At 38.2% G+C, this 21657-nt stretch overlaps 1 protein-coding gene across 1 annotated transcript in view; it reads left to right on the plus strand.

The window, feature by feature from the left end:
- ahcyl2b (adenosylhomocysteinase like 2b) overlaps positions 1-21657 on the plus strand; it is a 28215-nt gene that overhangs the window by 1198 nt on the left and 5360 nt on the right. Inside the window, exons 2-13 of the mRNA XM_043237824.1 lie at positions 15659-15767; positions 16026-16169; positions 17490-17590; positions 17849-17951; positions 18041-18135; positions 18210-18316; positions 18971-19087; positions 19207-19270; positions 19782-19870; positions 20092-20162; positions 21042-21136; positions 21230-21328. Coding sequence (XP_043093759.1) covers positions 15659-15767; positions 16026-16169; positions 17490-17590; positions 17849-17951; positions 18041-18135; positions 18210-18316; positions 18971-19087; positions 19207-19270; positions 19782-19870; positions 20092-20162; positions 21042-21136; positions 21230-21328 — 1194 coding nt within the window. The remainder of the gene's footprint in view (positions 1-15658; positions 15768-16025; positions 16170-17489; positions 17591-17848; positions 17952-18040; positions 18136-18209; positions 18317-18970; positions 19088-19206; positions 19271-19781; positions 19871-20091; positions 20163-21041; positions 21137-21229; positions 21329-21657) is intronic.

Here is a 21657-nt window from a genome sequence, read left to right on the forward strand (position 1 = left end):
TTTTTTATGATTAGGTTGCTTTGTTGTGCGTCCAGGTTGACGAAGTGTTCGTTTGAAACCCTGCAATTAAACCAGTCTACCGCCACTGTGACACCTCTCTCTTCTGTGATCTTTCACTACACGGTGTCTGTTATCTGGTTAGACTGTTTCTTGGAAGGACTCGGTCAATCTCTGATCAATAGAAGAATATCTTATCTTATCTCAACTGACAAAAACACTTGATTGTGTACAGTTCAAGGATAAAATAATTTGATAAAGAAATGTGCTCATTATTATTATTATTATTAACCAAGGATTTAATGAGGAACAAACCATAACAATTTGGATATAGCATTATATAGTTATTTTTTGAATAATCTTCATGCACTAGAACATAGATTGGTCTTGTGAAAAAATATTTTTTTATTAAATAACTTTATATTATTACTTTTTAAATTGTTTTAATCCACGTAGATATATATTTTTATTGTAGTTCTTTCAATTCTGCATTTTGTGTTTTCATTAAGAACTTATACATACACACATACATATAATTTATGGCCAAGTGCATGGGTTATTTTACCATTATTGAGATACCAATAGTTTTTTATTAATTTTTATATTTTGTTAATTTATTTGTATTTTTCTTTATAATCAAACCTTTTAGAATTTAGTTTAATATGCGTTTTTTAAATGAAATAATATATAAGTGACAAAAATAGTTTCATGCTTTTAGTTTTGATTCACAATCATAATTCTGCTTCTAAATGTGAATATCAACAGGCTACGCTTTAACCGTCAAACCCTAGCCCTATTCTGTGGACGGTGACCGTCGATGAAGTATAGTGGTTTTGGTGACGTCCCAGAAATCCTTTTAGCACAGACAGTCCTGAAGGCGCTGCTGCGACGCTTCTAATGCACTGTGACTTTATCTGCTCTGTTTCTAAGAAAAAAACTCAAGTCTGTTTAGCCGCCCGTAAAGCGCGCTTACTGTTCGTCTGTAAAAGTGTTACATCACGCCACTGCTGCTTCTGTAAAGCAGCCGAGGGGAGGAGAGGGCAGGGACATGTCATCATATCATGCAGGTGCAAACGACTTGTAGTTTTACTGTGGATCGCTGTGACCTCCGTGAACATTCGCACCACTGGATTTGTGGGTGTGCTGCTGATAGACGTGTTCACGCCGCTGTTTGGCTTCGGTCGGGAGCTCTGTGCATACCTTGCACTGTTGTGACGTTATGTCACTAATCTTTGGTTCCCAGGATGCTTAGACCTAACAGGCTTATGACGTGATGCAGATAATATGGGGGAAGCCCTGTACGTGGTACAGTGTGGGAAATGTTCTAGATATATATCTCTATATATACATTTTTTTATTTATAGCGTTCATTAATATGAACTAATAATGAAGCAGAAATACGTGTTAGATGTTGGTAATAATATTCAAAATAACACAGAGCGATATAAATGTAGGCAATTTCCCAGTTGACCTGTGCTCTGCACAGAAAGTAGGCCTCTTGTTTATCATTTATAGTCTAGTGGTGGGCACCATGGGGCTTGAGGCGAACAGCTGCTGTTTCTACAGCCTAAAAAGTAAGAGTAGTAAGCAGTGTTATTTACCTTGGATCTGAAGTTGAAGAACTAAATGCATTAAAACTAACATCAAAATAAATGAATGCTAAAGATTAAAATATAAAAAGTAATGCAAATAGTATTAATATAATACAAATATAATATACCATGGGTAGTAAGTTATGTAGACATGTTGAGGCAATTATATTTACTTTAAAAGTGAAAATAAATTATAAACACTGCTTAGGCAGCAAACTAAAATCAAACTTATTCAGATGTAAACCGTAATATTTATCTAAATATTAAAATAGTATATAAAAAATGCTAAAACTGACTTTGTTGTGGGGTTTGAAGTACTACACTTACTAAAATTAAATCATTTAAAGGTATTAAATAAAAATGAACAATGGCAACAAAATTTGCGTAAATCAGCAATAAATGTCAGATCAACAGCCGTCATTTAAAATTTACAAACCTTCATTTTTATTAGATTTTTAAATTTTTTTTTGCCTGTAAGCACGTTTGCTGCTCCAGTTTGAAATCAGGGTCAAGGAGACCTGCATACTGTGATTGTGTTTGTCTCCATTCCTGTTTGCTTCGTACTAAGTTCCTCATTGCTCACATGACGTCTGCTAAGATTTCAGCGAGCAGTTGACAGGAAAATATTTCTCACCATGGTGTAAAGTTTGGAGACTTTGATTAATGGTGGAACGGAACCAGAGAGTGATCTATACGTCGAAACTGCCTGTGTTTATCTGCACTAGTTGGGGGTTCACGTGTCAATGATAGCATACCTCTGGGAAGGTCGTATTCTGTTCATGCCACTTATTGTCTTAAGAGCTTAGGAAAGAGGACCACACAGGTGTGATTAAACAGAACTTGACGTTGTGGTCATGGAGACTGAAACTTTGAGGGAGCGATGCATGGAATTGCACATTTTGTACTGATAACAGTGCACTCACCGAATCATCTTCTCTTCCTTTCAAACACTCATCCATGACTCTGTGTCCTTGGCAGCAACCCTAATGGTGCACTTCAACACTTTAAAGGGCACAGCTGAGATTTCTCTGTCCCTCAGGCAGCCGTAAGCACAGCGCACAGGACCGGTTCACCTGAAATCACCCAGTCTCTTCTCGAGCGCCTTAATGACTCGGGGTGTTACGGAGGCAAAGGTGAGAGCGAGTCGGTCAAACAAACGACAGACCTCTTTCTCCATTTCTCCATTAAAATTTTTCTGGGTTTTGTTTTTTTCCCTAATTTTAGTTTTAATGTAGTCATTAGTCACAAAACATATGTAATTAATTGAAACTATATTGAAAAATATTGGTAATGATTTAATTAAGCTAATGTAATTAAATGAAAATGTAACAGATGCAGGTTTTTTTGCAAAGTGCTGCAGAACAAATTTGCTGTTTAAAAAAAAGTAGAATATTTTTATATACATTTTTATTTATACATTTATTATTATTTTGAAAAGTAAATTTCACTCTACAATAGTAGTATATTTCTCACAATCTCAGTTTCTTAAGATCAAGGACTTTTATTTTGACAAGTTTTTATAAAGACATTTGCGTTTCAAATTTTCCTAATTCCATGACATTCTGGGTTGTACTGTTTTCATTTCATTTATGACTTTTTTCACAGTGGACATCGTAGAGCCCTGTTTCCCTTCTCTGACTTTCTCCTGTTCTTTTTGCTTAAAACCATTTTTTTCATTTACTCTCTCAAGACTGTGCTTTTGGAAATGTGTTGCCATATGTTGCTTTTTTTTTCCCCAGCAAACCTTCGCAGGAGATAGCAGTTCCTGTACAGTGGCTTGATAAGCTGCTAGATTGGATCTCTGACTTGCTTATGGTGTTTTTTTTTCATAAGTAAGCTTTAAAATAGTTGTGCTAGAAGAGTCAAAGTAGGCATCACAAAGGCAAATCTGTTGGAGGCTGCCAGCTGTTGTCGGATTTTACAGCTGGTCGTAGGATACAGGAACACCAGGTCCAAGCTGTGTACATGGCAGTTGGTTATTTATTCTCTCTCTTCGCCCAACATTATACGTTAAGCTTTGCTTTAGAGCGATTGGGAAATGCAATCCTATAAGAACATTTTAATCCCGTTGGTTTATACATTTGCTCACTGAATAAATTCAGATTTGCAGCGCTGTTGAACGAAGGAGTGAATTCGCATCAATTGTGCAAGTGAAAGATTAAGCCACCGGTCAGGCGTTAGCCAGGAATGTGCTTCTGAGTGAACGAACAAAAGCTTTTCCATTGACCAAATTGGCCTTCTGTTCACAATTGACGGTTTGACTGATTTATGCTGCTGGAAATTAGGTAGACGATTTCTGATGCCATTTGTATCATATTGAGGCCACAGGTTTTTCAATTAGCTAGCCATGGTTTGGACACACATGCAGGATCTATGGCTAAGGAATGCACCCTAGACCCCTGCAGCAGCCCCTCACAAAGAACCTTCATTGTGTTCAAAAACTGCTGCATCACAAAAGACTCTCACAAAAGGGTAAGAAAAGCCACCCTCATTTCTCTTCCTTTTTCCTTTCTGCCAGCTCTAAAAAAACACAACCCTCAGACCACAGCTGCTGGAATGCTTGGCTTTGATTGTGACCGCTACCTTGATTTTAGTGATTTTAGTCTCACCTCAAACTTCACTACATTATTTTGAATATACTAGAAGATAAGCTGAAGATAACCTACAATTTTTATTTTTTTATTAATAAAAATAAAGCTCCGATAAATGTTCCAACAGCAATGCCATTGGAGAACTATTTTTGTTTCCCCAAAGAAGCTTTCTTAAAAGAACAGTTTCCTAAAAGAACCATTTTTATCATGCATTTTGAAAATCTAAAGAACTTTTTTTTTTTTTTCCCCCACTGTAAAGTACTTTTATGGAATGGAAAGGTTCCATGGATGTTCAAGGTTCTTCATGGAACTTTTATATGCCTTTAAAGAACTTTTAATCTCTTCTGACCTGCACAAATTGTGAGTTTTTGTGTGTTCTTGAAATTCTGAGAAATCATAATCATATTAATCAAATGTCTTGCGTTGTGGCGATATGTATCTGTGGCGACTTGTTTAAGCATCTACATCCACATTAGAATTGTACTACATGGACGTCAAAAGCACAGACAAGCGGTTCTGTCTCTTTAATAATTTTAAAAGTGAGCCAGAATTGAGCCAAACCTAAAAATGACCTTTATGGCAAAGTGTAGTGTTCTTAATTGCATATTTGGTTGAGTAAAATATCTATTTGCAGCAGTCTGTCCACACAAACCTACAATTTCAGCATACCCTAGACTTACTTTGTAGTGGGTACGTATTCCTAAATTGCAGTCCATCTTTTTCTTTCGGACCACAACCACCTCTGCAGATCAAAGAAGTGGAGCACAGTTACTGTATTTGATGTTTCTGATCTGGTGCGGGGTCGAAAATACTTCAGTGTTGCTGTGGCTTTTTACTCCTCTTTAAGGAGGTCACACATTTGGTACTGAACATTTCTGATCAGACCGCTCAGGACACGAGTGTTCCTGCTTTCAGAGAGTTTGGCTTCATTGACTCCAATCGGCCAGTGACCCAGAACATTACTACTGAGCTAAATTTGTAGGCTGATTGATTTGTTGATTGCTCATTCGCTCAGGATGAACATCACTGGACTGTTTATTCTGGACCCTCACTATTCCCAGGAAATGTGTCAGCAGTGCAGTGCATCATGGGGAAAAATGCAATGAGATTTTCTCGGCCTTCCGACTCAGCGTACAGGTAGTGCTGCTTATTGCTGTTTAATGCTGCAATTGCTAAACCATGACATTTGGTTCCCTTCATGCCAGTCATTGCATCAAGCCCAGTTTCAGTGCATCAAACGCAGTTAGCTGAAGACTGTAGGCCTAATTGTTGCATGTACTGCTTATATGCCAGAGTCGATAAATCAGTGCAGCAGGGCTTTGCTTTCTGAGTGTTTCTGCTTCGGGGTCTTGCTGCGCTTTCACGCTCGTCTTGTGGCCCAATAGCTCCATTGGCCGACATAAAACTGAATGAGGTTTCTTCTTCTTCTGCTTCACTGCAGATTGAATGCACTCTTCCTCTTCTTAGAGAATGAGATTAGATAATGCAGTGGATGGATCTGAATGAAATGCATGCTTGCGTAAACATTAGTGACAAAATTATTAAGCACCTCGTACATCTCATAACGGTTTTATTTTTGATGTTGCTATATTTGACTTGAGAGAGGAGTTGAGGACTTCTTGGGGTTGTCTTGTTCTCTTTGAAGTCAGTCTTGCTGGCCTCTTATGAATTAGGAATCAGTAACTGGCTTGAGTAATAAGATCCTTCTCATTTTCTTCTCTCTCTCACGTCTCTAAATCCTGAACTGCTGTTTGTTCCTTATGTGGAGCAACAGGAATGATTGAGCGTCAGACACATTGATGATACTAAAAAGGCAGCAGCCATCTGCTCTCAAGCCAAAATTAGCGAGACTGAGGCCCTGATACACTGAGAGCTTTGAGCTTTAGCTGTTAAAATTGAATATAAATATTAAATTATTGGTTTCATTTTAATATTGCCAGCGGTCTGTAAGTTTAGACTTTTTGTACATTTTTATTTCCACTTATACAACAAAAGTGACCGTATAGATTCAATAAACCATTTTAGTTCATTATAATATTTTAAAATCATGCATGGCAAGTCAGTCCTGGAACATTCCTGCACCTGCTGTAGTTAATGATGCACTTGATTTAGGATAAGTTTAACAGGATAAGTGGAATACCTAACAAGATCAGAGTGGATTGGCACATCTGTGTTTGTGTCCATCAAACTCGGACTGTTTCCCATTCCTGGTTGAAGGTGGCGTTTGCTGATGGCAGTCTAGAGGACTTTTATTTATTGTATTCATGGTTGTTGTTGAAGACAGGAGACAGGCAGATGTTATCTCATCAGTAAATGGCTTGTTTCTTTGTCTTGCTCTTTCTCAATTCATAACAGATGACAATAGAAGAATGGTGTGTGTGTGTGTATAGTAAAATATCATGTTATACATTCTGTGTTTAGCCAGCAAGGCTATATATGCAATGATATCAGATTCAGGGAGAGTAGACAATGTGTGCCACTGAGAAAACCCAAACACACATTGTTTTACGAGGAGGTCTGTAATGACCAGAGAAAGTGAGCGTTCCCCTTAATTCCAGTGGCTGTTGCACAACTGGAAATATTTGATTAGAAATCTATTCTGTCCATTCTGGCTGTTGGCATCAGAGAACTATGCTTTTATACTATACTACAGCAAAGTTTTTCCTCAGAATACTTTCTAATCTTGAAAGGCTCTCATTGGAGTAACATGTTTTAGCCAGATTGTGTTGTTTAGAATGACCAGCAGAGGCTGAATGACTGGCCAGGCCTTGCTTGAGCTCTTGGCGTGAGTTTAGACATCCAGTTTCCAGATGTTTTAAAGGACTGTCATAGTGTCTTGAAGCCTAACCTTGAATCAATGCAGTAAATAACATCTGCTCACCTTTATTAGATTTGTTTAGGTTTAGATGTCTGCTACAGATAAATGTGAATTCAAGACTGGAAAATGAACTGCATGCATCAACTGCTCACTAAATAACTATTTTTAGTCTTTGAGATCCGCTCTACCCCTTTCCTTGCCTCTAGAGCCCACAGCAGTGAAAATTATTCTCATTTTAGAATACTATGTGGGATGATTTTCTTCTTTCCCCTTATCTCCTCAGAATAAGCACACTGTGAAAGAACATGCTGGCAGTCTGCGTTAAACCCAAATACGAAAAGAACGGAGAGAACATCGCACTCTCTTTCTGTTTGTGCTTAGTCAGAAGAACACCATCTGGCACATAAATAGAAGCCTTTTATCCAAGGACCTCTAGACAATGATTGCCGCTCGTCACTGCCTGTGGAACAGGGAAATTTCCAGAGTGGGCTTGCAGGAACAGGTTCATACTGGTGGAAGAACACTCCGAGAGAGCGACTGCTTCAATTAAAGTCCAAAGGACTGCTCTGAATACGAGCCCTTCAACTGGCCAGTCTCTGCTTTTGATATGGATTCCTTTTCATTATTGCAGTAGACCCTGTTATAGCAGTCTAATTTCCACATTAATTAGCTTTGGCATTACAAATTAGTCATAAGGGTTAACTAGTCTTTCAGCATCCATGATAGGCCTAAATATGTAAAAAGCATAGAGGTTATTAGCTGTTATTAGCTATCATATTCACATTTTTAGGCTCTTATGCTTATCAAGGCTGCATTTATTTGATCAATAATCAGTTTTAAGCTGAATTTTCAGCGTCATTATGTCACACGATCCTTCAGAAATACCACTAGACTGATTTGGGTGTTTATTTTTTTTATATTTTATATGTCCGTTTCCATATTTACCTTTACATAACATGTAATGGTTTCATAACATTGTTAAATTTAATCTTTATCAGATCCTTACCCAGATGCCTAAATCAACGTGTAGCATTTTAAAACTATTTTTAAGTCTTTTATTTTTAACCGACTTGTGTCATTGTTCTGGATATTGATCAATTTATCATCAGTATTAATTAAAATTTTAATATCCATGCATATCTATCCTCACGCATATCTAATTCCACGTCCTGAAATTTGAATATTTTTAAGCAATTGAGAATCTGTCCTGTTTTAAAAATCTGTTTTTGGCCCCCACGTTTTTATTATGTCTGTGAGGGTGTGTTCATTGCAACCACATTTCTTTGGGTCTGCAATTACAAGCACAACTTTCACTGTGTGTTTAAGAACCTCGTCTATAGCAGAGGGCATGAGAACAACACATCTTGTAGGCTGATATTGACATTTCTGCATTTCTTCTTTTTTTTTTTTTTTTTTTTTTTGGCTCCTCCAGTACAGCTGGAGCCACCCGAGGTGCTTGTCTCAGAAAGCTTTTGTTAATAGCAGGACGTGGTATCGAATGGCTCCTTCAGAAAAATTCTGAAATGGCCTTGGGGTAGCTGACCGCCCCCTAACCCTTTGCAGCTGAGCTCCCTGCGTAGGTGGATTGCTTTTATACATTCACAGAACAAGTGCAGAGTATGAAGACATTTATTTAACAGAATGAACTCTTGTTCATATTTTTGATATGACGAAATCATGACGGTTTTGTGTATTGGTCTTGAACTTTAAGGAAATGGAGAGCAAGAAAACTACTTTACGATGAGTTAGACTGCTACACTGCTCTGTGAAGTTCCATTAAAATCCTTTAGATTGACTTGTGTTTACCAATACTGACAGACCCTTCAACAACGGCTAACCTCTGTTCTTCAGAGCGGAAAAATCTACATCAAAGTTCAGATGCTTTGAACTGCTTGAGTGATTTTCAACACTTCATTGTAGGAAAGGTCAAACTCCTTGCCAAGCCCAGTGATATATTGGCCTTGTAGGAATACAATCCTATTATTTTGTGGCTGAAGGATACGAAGAAAAAAGGAAGGGCTGAATTTCAAGAAATGGTAATCAAATCTGTCAGGTACGTTACGCATTGGATGGCGAACACTTGAGCGCACATGTCCCACAATGTGATCCGTCATCCGAGCAGGAAGCAAATTACCTGTCACACCTTCCAGTGTTCTTTGCCACACGACTGCTAGTGTTGGATCGGCCATTTCAATTATGTATATTCTCTGCATACCTTCTGTTCAGCCAGTGCGTTAAATTTAAAACATTTAGGTGGAAGAAGATTCCCAAGAGCCCATACTTTGACTTTAGCCTGGAGCTAACTTGTCTGATTTACTATCCGAGTGAATGGGCGTTGCAAAAGCTCTTTCTCCGGTTAAGTGCCCTGAGATGATCCTTGGTGTCTGTTGCACCAGGCTCTCTCATTTCTGATGGCGTCATTAGTCAGAGCGAGCCGCCGTCTTGTATCACATTACACACGCTACCCGCCATACCCCAAATCCTGTCTGTTCTGACTCTAAAGTGTAGTTTCAATGGGAGTCACTTTATGGCTTCTAAAGCTTGTGAATGTACCAGGATGAAAAGAGTCTATGAGAGTCTAGTTGTAAATTGCCCTACAGTAAGAAAGCAGGCCCTCAGGTCTGTGTATCACAGCAAAAGAATTAGGCTCTTAACAATTGAAGGATATGCCTTAAGTTACTAAGATATTACTTTTTTATGATGCAGTGGTGCTTGGCAACAGCAAATATTAGTTTGGTTAGTTAAGTTGAAATGTTTGTAGCCACAGTTGCAAGATATAAGTTTGCAGTTAAGAGTTTGTAACTTGAAATTTCATTCTGTGAGAATTATGAGACATAAATGAAATCTTTATTCCAAAAGACATTTTTTCTTTAATGCACGACAGTATATTATAAAATTAACAGAAATGTATAGTAGCTCATGCATTTGGCAGACTCTTAGTTAAAAGTGATTTATATAAACTTGTCCAAGTACAGTTTTTCAGCCTGTAAAACTCTTATAATGAGTTCTGCAGCTCAGCGTTATTCTGCAGCGCTCGATGCAGGTGCTACACAGGACTTGTGAATCTCTTTACGTACATCTTTCCACAGAGAACCAATTTAATGATTCTCCAGAGATGTTCGGGACCTCAGGCTGACGCTGCTGCTGCCCTGTAATGAAAAGCTCAGGGGGTGAGAATTTATTTTTTTTCCTCAGGAGCTATAACTCGTTGCTCTTTTCTGCAGAAAAATGTTTGATTTTTGACACTCGAGTGACTCCGTTACTGTTGTGTGCTCAGAAGTGAAGAATGTCAGAACAGCTACAAGTATGTTACATTTTTCTGCTGTTTTCGTATGGTTCTGTCATTTGTCATCTGTACATCTTGTACAGTTATTCTCCTTTCCTGTTAGCAGGCGTTCCTGCAAAGAACGAACCCATCTATACAGTGGGTATGACATCCCTAGTGATAAATGTCCTTGTTCCTTACTGTTATTATATAGCATTATGTGCGCATGTGCAACCTTTTGTCCTGGAGTAAATTCCAGACTATCATATCTCATGAAATTTCCATTCCAAGTGTCCTTGTTTATTGTCTCAGAGCTCAGCGTGATGATAGGAGCTTTTTGAACCGTTGTTTGCAGCTCTACCCTGCAGAGAGTTCTGTGTTTCAAGTCTAAGATATCTACTCTAACTACACTTATTAATGTAGGCCTAAACTCAAGTCTCACCCTGGCTTTAATCATTGTAACAGGAATCTAAAAGACGAGGTCTTGGATGAGCTTTCTTTTTATTTTGGCTTCACACTTCAGCAGGACGGGAGCCGACAATGTAATCAGTCACTTTACATTCATTATTCAGTTTTTGTTTGCTTCAAAATTAGCATACATCCATAATGTATAGTGCAGTAAGATAGCACAGCCAGTAGTTGAGGAAACTACGAGTGTTTGATATCTCTTTTGGTTATGTGCTATGGATCTATGTATTTTGATGTATGTTAATGTTCAAGGAATCTAACTGATTTGTATGCCATAGTATCAATCGTTGATCTTTCGTCAGCTTTGTGCCAAAATTTAGAAAGCTGCCATACTGTCTACACTACCGTATTATACACTTTAGACACTTTTACACTGTCAGTATTTTGTGTACTGTTTACATTGTAATGTTACAATGATGGTTAAAGTCATCTTGGCAGGTGGCTCAATGGGGCTGTGAATAATGCTGCAGTCTAATGATTATCCTTGAATAACAGTTCAGTTCATTAGAAATGTGATTCAGAGTTTCAACGAGTGACCGATGAGGTCATCAGCACCCTGCAGCACGGCTGTGTTTGCGTTCATTGCGGAAGCTCTCAACGTAGTAGAGCTGGACTGTGAAAACTTGGAAATCTGTTCGCAGGAAATACGAGCGTTCTCCCCCGCTTGGTTCTTTAATCATCAGCTCTCAGCAGTGGCACTGAAATGTACCGTTAACTTGATGTGAGCGCCTCTCCCTTTCACTAGTTCTTTCTGTCTTTCTTACATAAGTGATCTTTTTTCATGGAAGTGCTGCTCATGTGGCCTGAATCTCTCCTCCGGTAACATACGGCCTTTGTGTCATTCTCAGAAATTGAGCTTTTTGCCTCCTGTTTAATACATAAATCCATTCATATTACCTTTGAAAGATTAAAGTACCTCACTCTCTTTTGGCGAAATGTTCAGCGTCATTTAAAGAGAGGGCATAATAGCACAAAATACTGTTTCAGTACACGATTATCCTTGCCTTTTCATTTGGCTAATGACCTTTTCATGTTGCGTAAGTTTTTTTTGAGACTGCTTTTTTTAGATTTTAATAAAACCCAAGAAATTTCTGTTAGTTTTCTCTAAATGAACCTGCTGCATTTACAGTGAAGATAGATGGTTTAGAAAGCGTCTGATAGGAATGTACGTAATGCAAAACGACAAATCCTTCTCTGAACTCTGGAGTCAGTAAGTTTGTTAGTACATATGCGGCACAGCAGCAGGCTCTAAGATTTATATTTATGCATTTGGCAGCTGCTTTTATCCGAAGTGACTTACATTGCACTCGGTATATACTTGTTTATGCATTTCCTGGGAATTGAACCCCTGACCTTGGCACCACTAATCGCGTGCTTTAGCATTAGAAATACATAAACTAAACTATCTTTTGTAGACCCTTCAATCGGTTCTGCTACTTAACTAATCTTGTCAGGTTACTCGTTTATAGCAAACTGCTGTGCATCATATTGGTTTAATGCCATGAAGATTTGAAAGTAACACGTTTAGTTTAAGACCGCACATTTGCAGTGCTGGCCAAGCATTTGCATTTTTATTTGCATACATGTTTCTGGCCTTAAAATAAATGTGCCGCATGAAATTTACATGTATGCATTTGGCAGACACTTTTATACAAAGCGAGTTAAATTGCATTGACGAAACACTTTTTCTTTTTCTTTTTCTTTTTTCTTCTTCTTCTTTTTTTCCCTAGTTGCCTGGGAATGAAACCCATGACCTTGACGTCATGCACTACTGTTTGAGCTACATTAAGGCTTTAAGTGTATTAGTCTGTATTGTTGTGCAGATTACATTGGCAAAATGAACAGACCCACAAAAGACTGATAATAGTACTCAAATATTTGACTTTCTCAACTTCCTAGATAAAGTTTTGTGTCATCCAGTTCCATGGGAAATGCATGAAGTCATACTGGGGAAAACTTTTCAAACCACACCTCTGAAAGATGAGTTCACAGGAGATGTGGGCCATCAAATTCTTACAGGATGAAATCCTTCTATTAGCACTGTTTTCGAGATTGGACCATCATAAAACGTCTATCAGCAATTTGTGCTCTTTACGATGTTGAAGTCTTGGCACATTTTAGTTGTTAAAGGCCAACAGTTGATAATCAACAAGCTAAACCTGCAACCATGACGCTGATGTTCATCATAAAGGTGAGGTTAACGAACTCAAGAACATGCCAGAGTAATTGTGATCTGTTATATATTTTAGGAGCAGAAAAGCACAAAGAGCCCTTTGTCAGGGCCAGTGGTGGCAGTGTGTGAGTATGTGTCCTTGGCATGTTTCATTATCTTGAGCATGAGACGCAGTAATCACCTCCTAAACCACCACTAGTAAAAGCCTACACACACACACACATGCACGTTTTGCCAACTCCGACAAGAATCGTTCCAGCCTCTAAACAATTAACAATTAAAAGAGAGATGCACAAAACCCCCTAAGGGAAACAGTCTAGCATTGTGCTGCACAGGCCATGGGATCAGTTCAGACTGGCCACGTGTAAAGCTGGTATAAAAGTCCACTTCCTCTTTGCCGGTCCCTTCCCTTTTGCCTCTGTTTCTTTCTGTCTCTCTACACTTTCAAGTGTGTCATGCTGAAAAAAAAGAAGGATGGAGAGATCTCTGAACCCTCAGTTAAGAAGGTAAGAGGGGAGAAAGTGACAGGGTGGTCTTCGGGCTTTCCTGGGGGCTGAAAGCATAACCTTCTGGAACGAAACTAGTCCAGAGCCATCTGTGTGCTCAGCGTGTCTTCTGCAGTAGAGAGCGAGAGGGGGTCCGATGCAATCTCTTAGACTGGATCTGTCAGCCTGGTGCAAATGCAGATTCATTTTCACAAATGGCTCATTTGAAACATTTGTTTCAGAACTTGCTTTTTTTCCTTCTGAGTTTGGTTCTTTTAGGCAAATATGAACTTAGCAATCGTGCTTGGATCCGCACCAAAGCAGTCGGTCTGAGATCACCTGGACATTTGAAAAGGATCTTTAAAGTGGACAAAGTGGTTGTTTGACCCAATGGACGAAAACTCTGGAGTGATTTGGTTGTCCAATCCAATTGACAAAACAGTCTCTGGAGCAATTCAGTTTTCTGACCTAAAAATTCAACAATCAATCACAATTCATGATGGGAAATATATTGAGGGGGAAAGACAGCAGTTTCCAAATCCCTGGCATAGTTATTTTCACAGTTAAAATTTGATTCATTTTAGAATGTTGTGTAGTTGCTTTTAAAAGTGCTGTCTTGATTGAAGTTTTGATTGCCGCATCAACCTTGAAACTGAAATGCCCAAGTATTTTGGTTAAACCTATATTCAAATACTATTTTACCCAATATATATGTGTACAATGTATTCTGATTGGAGTATCATGCTGTTAGCTTTGTTGGTATGAGTTGAGTCTCTCTTCAGAATTGTTGTCTTTTGTAGAGTATTCCAAATCAACCGCTTACGATTCTAACAAAGTTTTGGACTTTAGAGTAGTATTTTTAGAAGGTGAATCCTTAAATTATTATTATTATTATTATTATTATATTGTTTTGCTATATTTCTCACTGGATTTGACCATTTTTAGCTTTTTCTTATCGGATTAGTATCATGTTTTTTTTCCTGCAAATGTATGTTTTGTGTGAGTGCATTTCCTGTGCAATGAAACCTTCCCAGTACAGTCCTTCGGCCTTTTGTGCCAAGCGTTGAGACTAAACAGGTGCTAAGTTGAAGTTCACAGAGTCTGCGGGTGTTTGTTTCTCTGTGGCATTATTGTTGTTACGCAAGTGCTTTTAGGCACAGTGGTGTGTTTATGTGAACAGGGCCTTATACTTAACTGTGCGTTTTACTTACAGTCTAAAAGCCATCCATCCATCCTGGAAACAACACCTCCTATAGCTCCAACCTAAAGTCTGAAGATTAATCACTGCGATCACTCAGTGGTTGATTGAACACTGATATGGCATGGGGTTATGTAATAGTCATGCTTTTAAAAATCTCTTGATGGAGCCGGGGGATTTGAGGCTCGCTGTTGACTCAGATAATAACGTCAGCAGGGGATGACTGCACCGCACCGTAATCCTCTCACGGTTCACGCAGCGCGTTCCTCTCTGCAGGCAACAGCTGCCAGGCCATTAATAGTAGCGCAGTTTACCGACACGTCTACGATGAGCTCTCAATGATTTCTGCTCCACACTTTCATTGAGAGCAGATTAGTGGTGGCTGACCGCGTTCATAAAGGATACTTGATGGAGTTATCAAGATTATGATATCTTTATCACAGCCAAACTGTGGGGGTACAGGAAGTATTTACCTGGCAGGTCAAATTGTGTTAAAGATTAGGACCAGTCTTGGTTTAAATAATTTCCTTCTCCCTTTCCACGTAAAGACTTGGAGACTTAAAATGTGAATTACAAACCAGTTTGTCACTTCCTGTGGTAATAGGCACGCAGTTAAGCATTATCTGACAGAGTATTAAAGCTCAGAAAAATGGATAGCACTTCAAAGATCATTTGGGATGTGAAATTCAACCTCAGCTTGTGTGTGTGTGTGTACACAAAATGTTAAAATATAACAAGTGGTTACATTAAAAAAAATGTATCTCAGTTTCCACATAAAAAAGAAAACAGCACAGCTATTTCCAGCATTATGATATGAAAAACAGCAAATCAGCATATTAGAATGATTTTCAAAGGATCCGAAACCTGTTTTTCTCCAATAAATTACAATTTAGAATTCAAAATATACTACAGTTATTTAAAAACTGTAAAAATAGTTTAGACTGTTACTGTTTTTACAGTACTTTGAATCAAATAAACGCAGCCTTGGTTAACATAAAACCTCTTTTAAAGACTTTTTTTCTCACTACGGTCTTCTCTCTTGTCCTGACCTCCCACCCTTTTTCGCGACAGATCCAGTTTGCAGACCAGAAGCAGGAGTTCAACAAACGTCCCACCAAGATTGGCCGCAGGTCTTTGTCTCGCTCCATCTCACAGTCTTCTACAGACAGCTACAGCTCAGGTATGGCGTTGTTAAACCTTAGTCTGGTGGGCTACATAATGTGTTACCGTACATGCGTCAAGGGTCTAATGTAGAGTGTCAGGTGAGTCATGTGAACAGGCAGGCCCCTTTAAGAGGATTATAGTGATAAAGGATAGTGGATTGTAGGTAGGAAAAGTAAAATCTACATTCCTGCAGGCCTCTCTTAGGACTAGGTTCATGGAAAAACAGATACACCCATCTGCATATTTTTTAAAAACGTATTATTTCTTTTTTCAGCTGCCTCGTACACCGACAGCTCCGATGATGAAACCTCTCCACGCGACAAGCAGCAGAAGAACTCCAAGGGCAATGCAGACTTCTGCATAAAGAACATCAAACAGGCCGACTTCGGACGCAGGGAGATCGAGATTGCCGAGCAAGGTGGGAAGGACCCCTTGTCTCTTAAGGTTATGTGCCGACAAGCTATAACCGTTTACGAGCACGACAGCTGATTGTGCAACGCTGTTCTCTCTTTGAGATGTCCTCAGGCCTGTCAACATATTAAGCCACTGGTATTTGTTTATGTGTGAAGTAAGAGTGTGTTTGTGTGAGATCAAGCGAAGCGTGTTTTGATGTTCTTCCTGTGCTGCTGAGGGGCCATATGTTGAGTGTGCGCTGTGAGACAGCAGGGCGCCCCCTTCAGCTCTTCAGAACCACATGGTCAAATACTCCAGTGTGCACTTACACACAGCCTGTCTGTTTATCCTCTTTCATATTTAAAGATTTGATATGTGACTATTTTGTGTTAACAAAATGTAAACCGTGTCTACCAAATCATGTTTTTGCATTAATTTCTGCATGGTAAGCTTCATGGTAAGAGTTGCTGGGATGTGTTTCCCGAGAAACTGCAAACTTTCAGAATTTCTTTATAAACTCTAAGCTATAGGAAAAAAACTATCAAAAAACATTTATCTCACGGGATAAAAAAAAATAAAGCAAGACTAATTTCACTATTCAGACTTTGTCTGGCAATTCTGAGATTATGAATATAATTCTATATTTCTGAAGAAAAGTCTGTATTGCGAGATATGAAAAGATGAAATCGAATCCTTTTCATTCTACGCTGTAATCTAAAAAACTTTGAGACGTAAACTCTGAATTATATTTTATTTCTTTGAATTGTGTTTCATATCATATTGTAATTCTGTCTTTTTTTTTAGTTCTTAGTACATCTCACAATTATGTTTTTCATTCCATCATGGAACAGAAAGTTCTCACAATTAAAAATGTCACAATTTCCTGTCTTTTTTGAACAGTGCTTGCCAATTTCCAAAGCAGTTATTAATTTGGTCAATTTGCCTATAAAAAGGCTTGCCAAGTTATAGTTTCCACCATTATTTGATATGATTAACAGTCAATCATATGTGTGTGTGTGTGTGTGTGTGTGTGTGTGTGTGTGTCTGTGTGCGCTTGTGCGTTTCCAGACTGTAACTGTTGTTATCGTGAGGTTTTCAGTGTTATTAGTGGCATTCACACTGATAAGGCCAGCATTTCTAACCACAAGCCTCAAGCTATCATGTTCATCTGTGAAACACAACTTGCGTAATTATCAAAAATGTTTCTCTGCATTTAACTTGCGGTTTTATGCTTCAGCCATAAAAAGAGTGTTGTGTTAAGTCAAGGATGTGTATGCGAAAAATTGTTCATTTTAATGTTGTGGGGCATGTGTTGATGCTTTTTTGTGTTTTTCTGCACCGTCAGAGATGCCTGCTCTCATGGCGTTGAGGAAGAGAGCTCAGGGAGAGAAGCCGCTGGCTGGAGCCAAAATTGTGGGTTGCACCCACATCACTGCACAGACTGCTGTGAGTTTCTGTACATGCACACACGAAAATACACTCGCATACCTAATATTAACTTCATTTGTTCTTAAATTAAACTAATTAAATGAAATGACACTATAATTCTAACTCCCTAATCCTACCTCAACACTTTATTCTGCCCATTTAGGAACCGTCATACTATATTTGAGCTTGTTTTTGAGAGCAGACTGACATCTGTGTTTCAGTAATGCATCGTGGGTGTGTGTGTGTGTGTGTGTGTGTGTGTGTGTGTGTTTGCAGGTGTTGATGGAGACCCTCTCCGCTCTGGGTGCTCAGTGCAGGTGGGCCGCCTGTAACATCTACTCCACTCAAAACGAAGTAGCAGCCGCTCTGGCCGAGGGAGGTAAATATTTTTCTTTTCTTACTCCCATTTCGTTTGCGCCCTTTCATATTTTTCTGTCCCGATGAACCCCTGCGTGTCATCTTTGGCAGGTTTCTCAGTGTTTGCCTGGAAGGGTGAATCGGAGGATGATTTCTGGTGGTGTATCGATCGCTGTGTTAATGTGGAAGGCTGGCAGCCCAACATGGTAGCTGAACTAGATGCATATAGAGAAGTTGAATGTTATGACTCCTCGATGTCTCAACAGCTTATGTCTCATAGATTTTAGACGATGGAGGAGATTTGACTCACTGGATCTATAAGAAATATCCCAACATGTTTAAAAAGATCAAAGGCATCGTAGAGGAGAGCGTTACTGGAGTTCACAGGTGATTATGGTCATTTGTGAAAGACTTTAGTTTGTTAAAAGCATAAAAGTGGTATTACATTTTTGGCATTTGCTCCGGGTTAAGTGAAAAATGTGGGGAGTGCGACTTTTGTTTCATATCAAAAGCGAATGTCTCCATCTAGGGGCAAGTAGTGGAACTGGCAAGTGTGATTTGAACTATAATGCATTACAAACATTGTTATAATAACCATTATTTATGTGTGCGTAATAATTTTATGTATGTATGTGTATATTAATTATAAATGAATTATAAAATCAGCATATTTGAATGATTTCATGTGACAGTGAAGACTGGAATGCTAGAATTTCAGCTTTGCATCACACTTTAAACTTAAGCAATTTAAAAAAGTTAAATATAAATCAGTTATTTTAAATTATAATCAATTTACAGTATTGCAGTTTTACTGTATATTCCTTAAAACATTGCAGTGTGCAGTATATGGTGTGCAGTGTATATGTAATGGATAATTTATATAAACTATATATAATATATATTTAATGTATATTATATATTATCCATTAAATATATATTATATATAGGTTCTATAAATTATCCATTAAATATATATTATATATAGTTTATATCTTAATTTGTGTGTGTTTTGTTAAACATCTCTCATATTTTATTTTCTAGGCTATACCAGCTGTCAAAGGCTGGCAAGTTGTGTGTTCCCGCGATGAATGTTAACGATTCAGTGACCAAGCAGAAATTCGACAACCTCTACTGCTGCCGGGAGTCCATCTTGGATGGGTATGTGTCTTCTAAACGCACTCAGAATGGTTTTCCCAATGTCTTTTTGGTTTGATAGGAATTGCGTGGTTAGTATGAGCCTGTGGTTTTACTGAGCCTGTTTGTGTTTTGTGTTCAAGTCTAAAAAGGACCACAGATGTGATGTTTGGAGGGAAGCAGGTGGTGGTGTGTGGATATGGAGAGGTGAGATCATTAGGCGGCAAATGTTTCCTATGAAAATCTCTAGAGAGCTGCATTTAGATCTTAAGAACGTTCTTGGTCTTATGTAAAGGTGCACTCATTGAAATCTGATCATTTGAAGGATCGGTCTCATGACCTAGTCTTGCAAAATCTAAAAAATTATTTTTCTGTCTAATCAGCTAAACTCCAGTCATTTTCGACTGATTTAGTCTATTTCGTCTGTCAGTGACTTTTGCTTCCCCCTCCTCTGCACTGCTGCACACTGCGTTAGTAAACAGATACCAGATAAGGCCACTAGAGGACAGGAAAACCCCTGGAAATACCTCCACATTTCTTTCATTTGATGTCTGATAACGTAGTCTAACAGGAACGTTTTTCCAGGAAGAACAAATCATCTTGACCCTGTTTATGTCAATCACATTTTTTGATACATACCTTTATATATATATTTTCTCAGGTGCATTTAACCTTTTTGTTCTAAATCATTACTCTAAATCCTGTTGTGTGTAATAAGGTTGGAAAAGGCTGCTGTGCCGCTCTCAAAGCGATGGGCTCTATTGTCTATGTGACTGAGATTGACCCCATCTGTGCCCTACAGGCCTGGTGAGTCACAGCCGCTTTCGCTCATTCAGCATTTCCTCAACAGCAGCGATGCCCGTTCAATTACACTTCATGTCATTCTAATGTGTTAGTACATAGCAAACCAGCATTTGAGTGTTGAACGATTCTCCAGGACTCAACTGATCATAGTACTTTCCTAACTCTTGTAAAACATTTTACTCCATTAGAGAGTCACTTTTTTTCTCTCCATTTTCATCACACAGCATGGACGGCTTCAGACTGGTAAAACTCAACGAAGTTATTCGACAAGTCGACATTGTCATCACCTGCACAGGTATTTTGGAATTCGGTTTTGATTTTAATAAAGATTGTAATAAAATAAGATTAATTATTCTGATCTGAGGGAAGAAAATAACAATTTAGTCTAATAATAGTTATTATTATCATTATTATTGTTGTATTTTAGGTAATAATTATATTAATCATAATCACATGAATAAAAATAATCAAAACTTTATTTAAAACATTTTTACGTTAAAATATTTGTAACATTTTTGAATGAGATTATGAAGAATTTTTGTTTTATTATTATTATTATTATTATGTATTTTAAACAATTTATTATTTTTCATTATTAATCATTTAAATATTTTACAAATTTTTAAAGTGAGCTTTTTTTTAAGTGTTTTTAATGAGATTATTTTAAATAATTAGCTATCTGCTTGCGCTTAACAGACGCTGCACTGCTGCAGAATGAAACGGTGTTATATAACTGAACACAGTTTATTGCCTCTAACTTCAATGTGACTCTCACTACACCATGCAGATATAGATACTTCAAGTAATTATGCCTGAGCTGCAGTCGTGAATTTTAATTAAAAGTAGTTTGACAAAAGCTCTCATTATGAACCAATTTCTATCCCTTTCTGCACGATATAGTATGAACAAGACTATTCAAGAACCAAACCTGAATAACACTTTAGTCTGCAGGCAGCTGTGTTGTGCATGTGGGTGAAGTTACTTTCCGTAGTAATTGCAGTTTGACTTCTTTGGATTTATTTAGTGGTTGTGTGAGGAAAACGAGGGACTTATGTGGCTCTTTGAGTCCTTCTAGATCAATTTCACGAAGCTCCTTTCGTCAGCTAAATCAAGAAGCTCTCAGGTTTTCTCGTCAGAGTTCGTCTCACTCTCGTTGTGTGTGTGGTGTCCATAGGCAATAAAAATGTGGTAGTAAGAGAGTACATGGACCGCATGAAGAACGGCTGTATTGTCTGCAACATGGGCCACTCCAACACCGAGATTGATGTGGTGAGGAAACTGCTCTAACACACAGTTTGTTGTCAGGTATGCATGTAAAGAAGTGTCTGAAAGTTGACAGTCTTCCATTTTTTTTTTTTTCAGGCCAGTCTGCGAACCCCTGAGCTGACCTGGGAGAGGGTGAGGTCGCAGGTGGATCATGTGATCTGGCCCGATGGAAAGAGAATAGTGCTGCTGGCAGAGGTCAGAGAAATTGGACGTATTGCTTTAAAGTCTATTCATTAAAATCGGTCCTACCTGCATTTCACCTGTTTATTTGTGAAAGAGAAAAATGACAAATTTACAACATGCTGTTTTTATCCATGCCTTTTCTTATTTGTGCGTGTCTCTATCAGACTAGTCTGTAGATAACTGTAGGTTGTACTGCTCCGATTGTTATTATTTTGTGGTTAAATGGTTCGTTAAATAAATTTGTAATTGTTTTTATTGATATTTAGAGGTATTTTTTAATATATTTTCTATTTTCATTTTTAAATAGTTTTGATCATTTTGTTCTGCATATTTGTCGTTTT

The sequence above is a fragment of the Puntigrus tetrazona genome, chromosome 4 (genome assembly GCF_018831695.1).
Source record: "Puntigrus tetrazona isolate hp1 chromosome 4, ASM1883169v1, whole genome shotgun sequence".
NCBI lineage: Eukaryota > Metazoa > Chordata > Actinopteri > Cypriniformes > Cyprinidae > Puntigrus > Puntigrus tetrazona.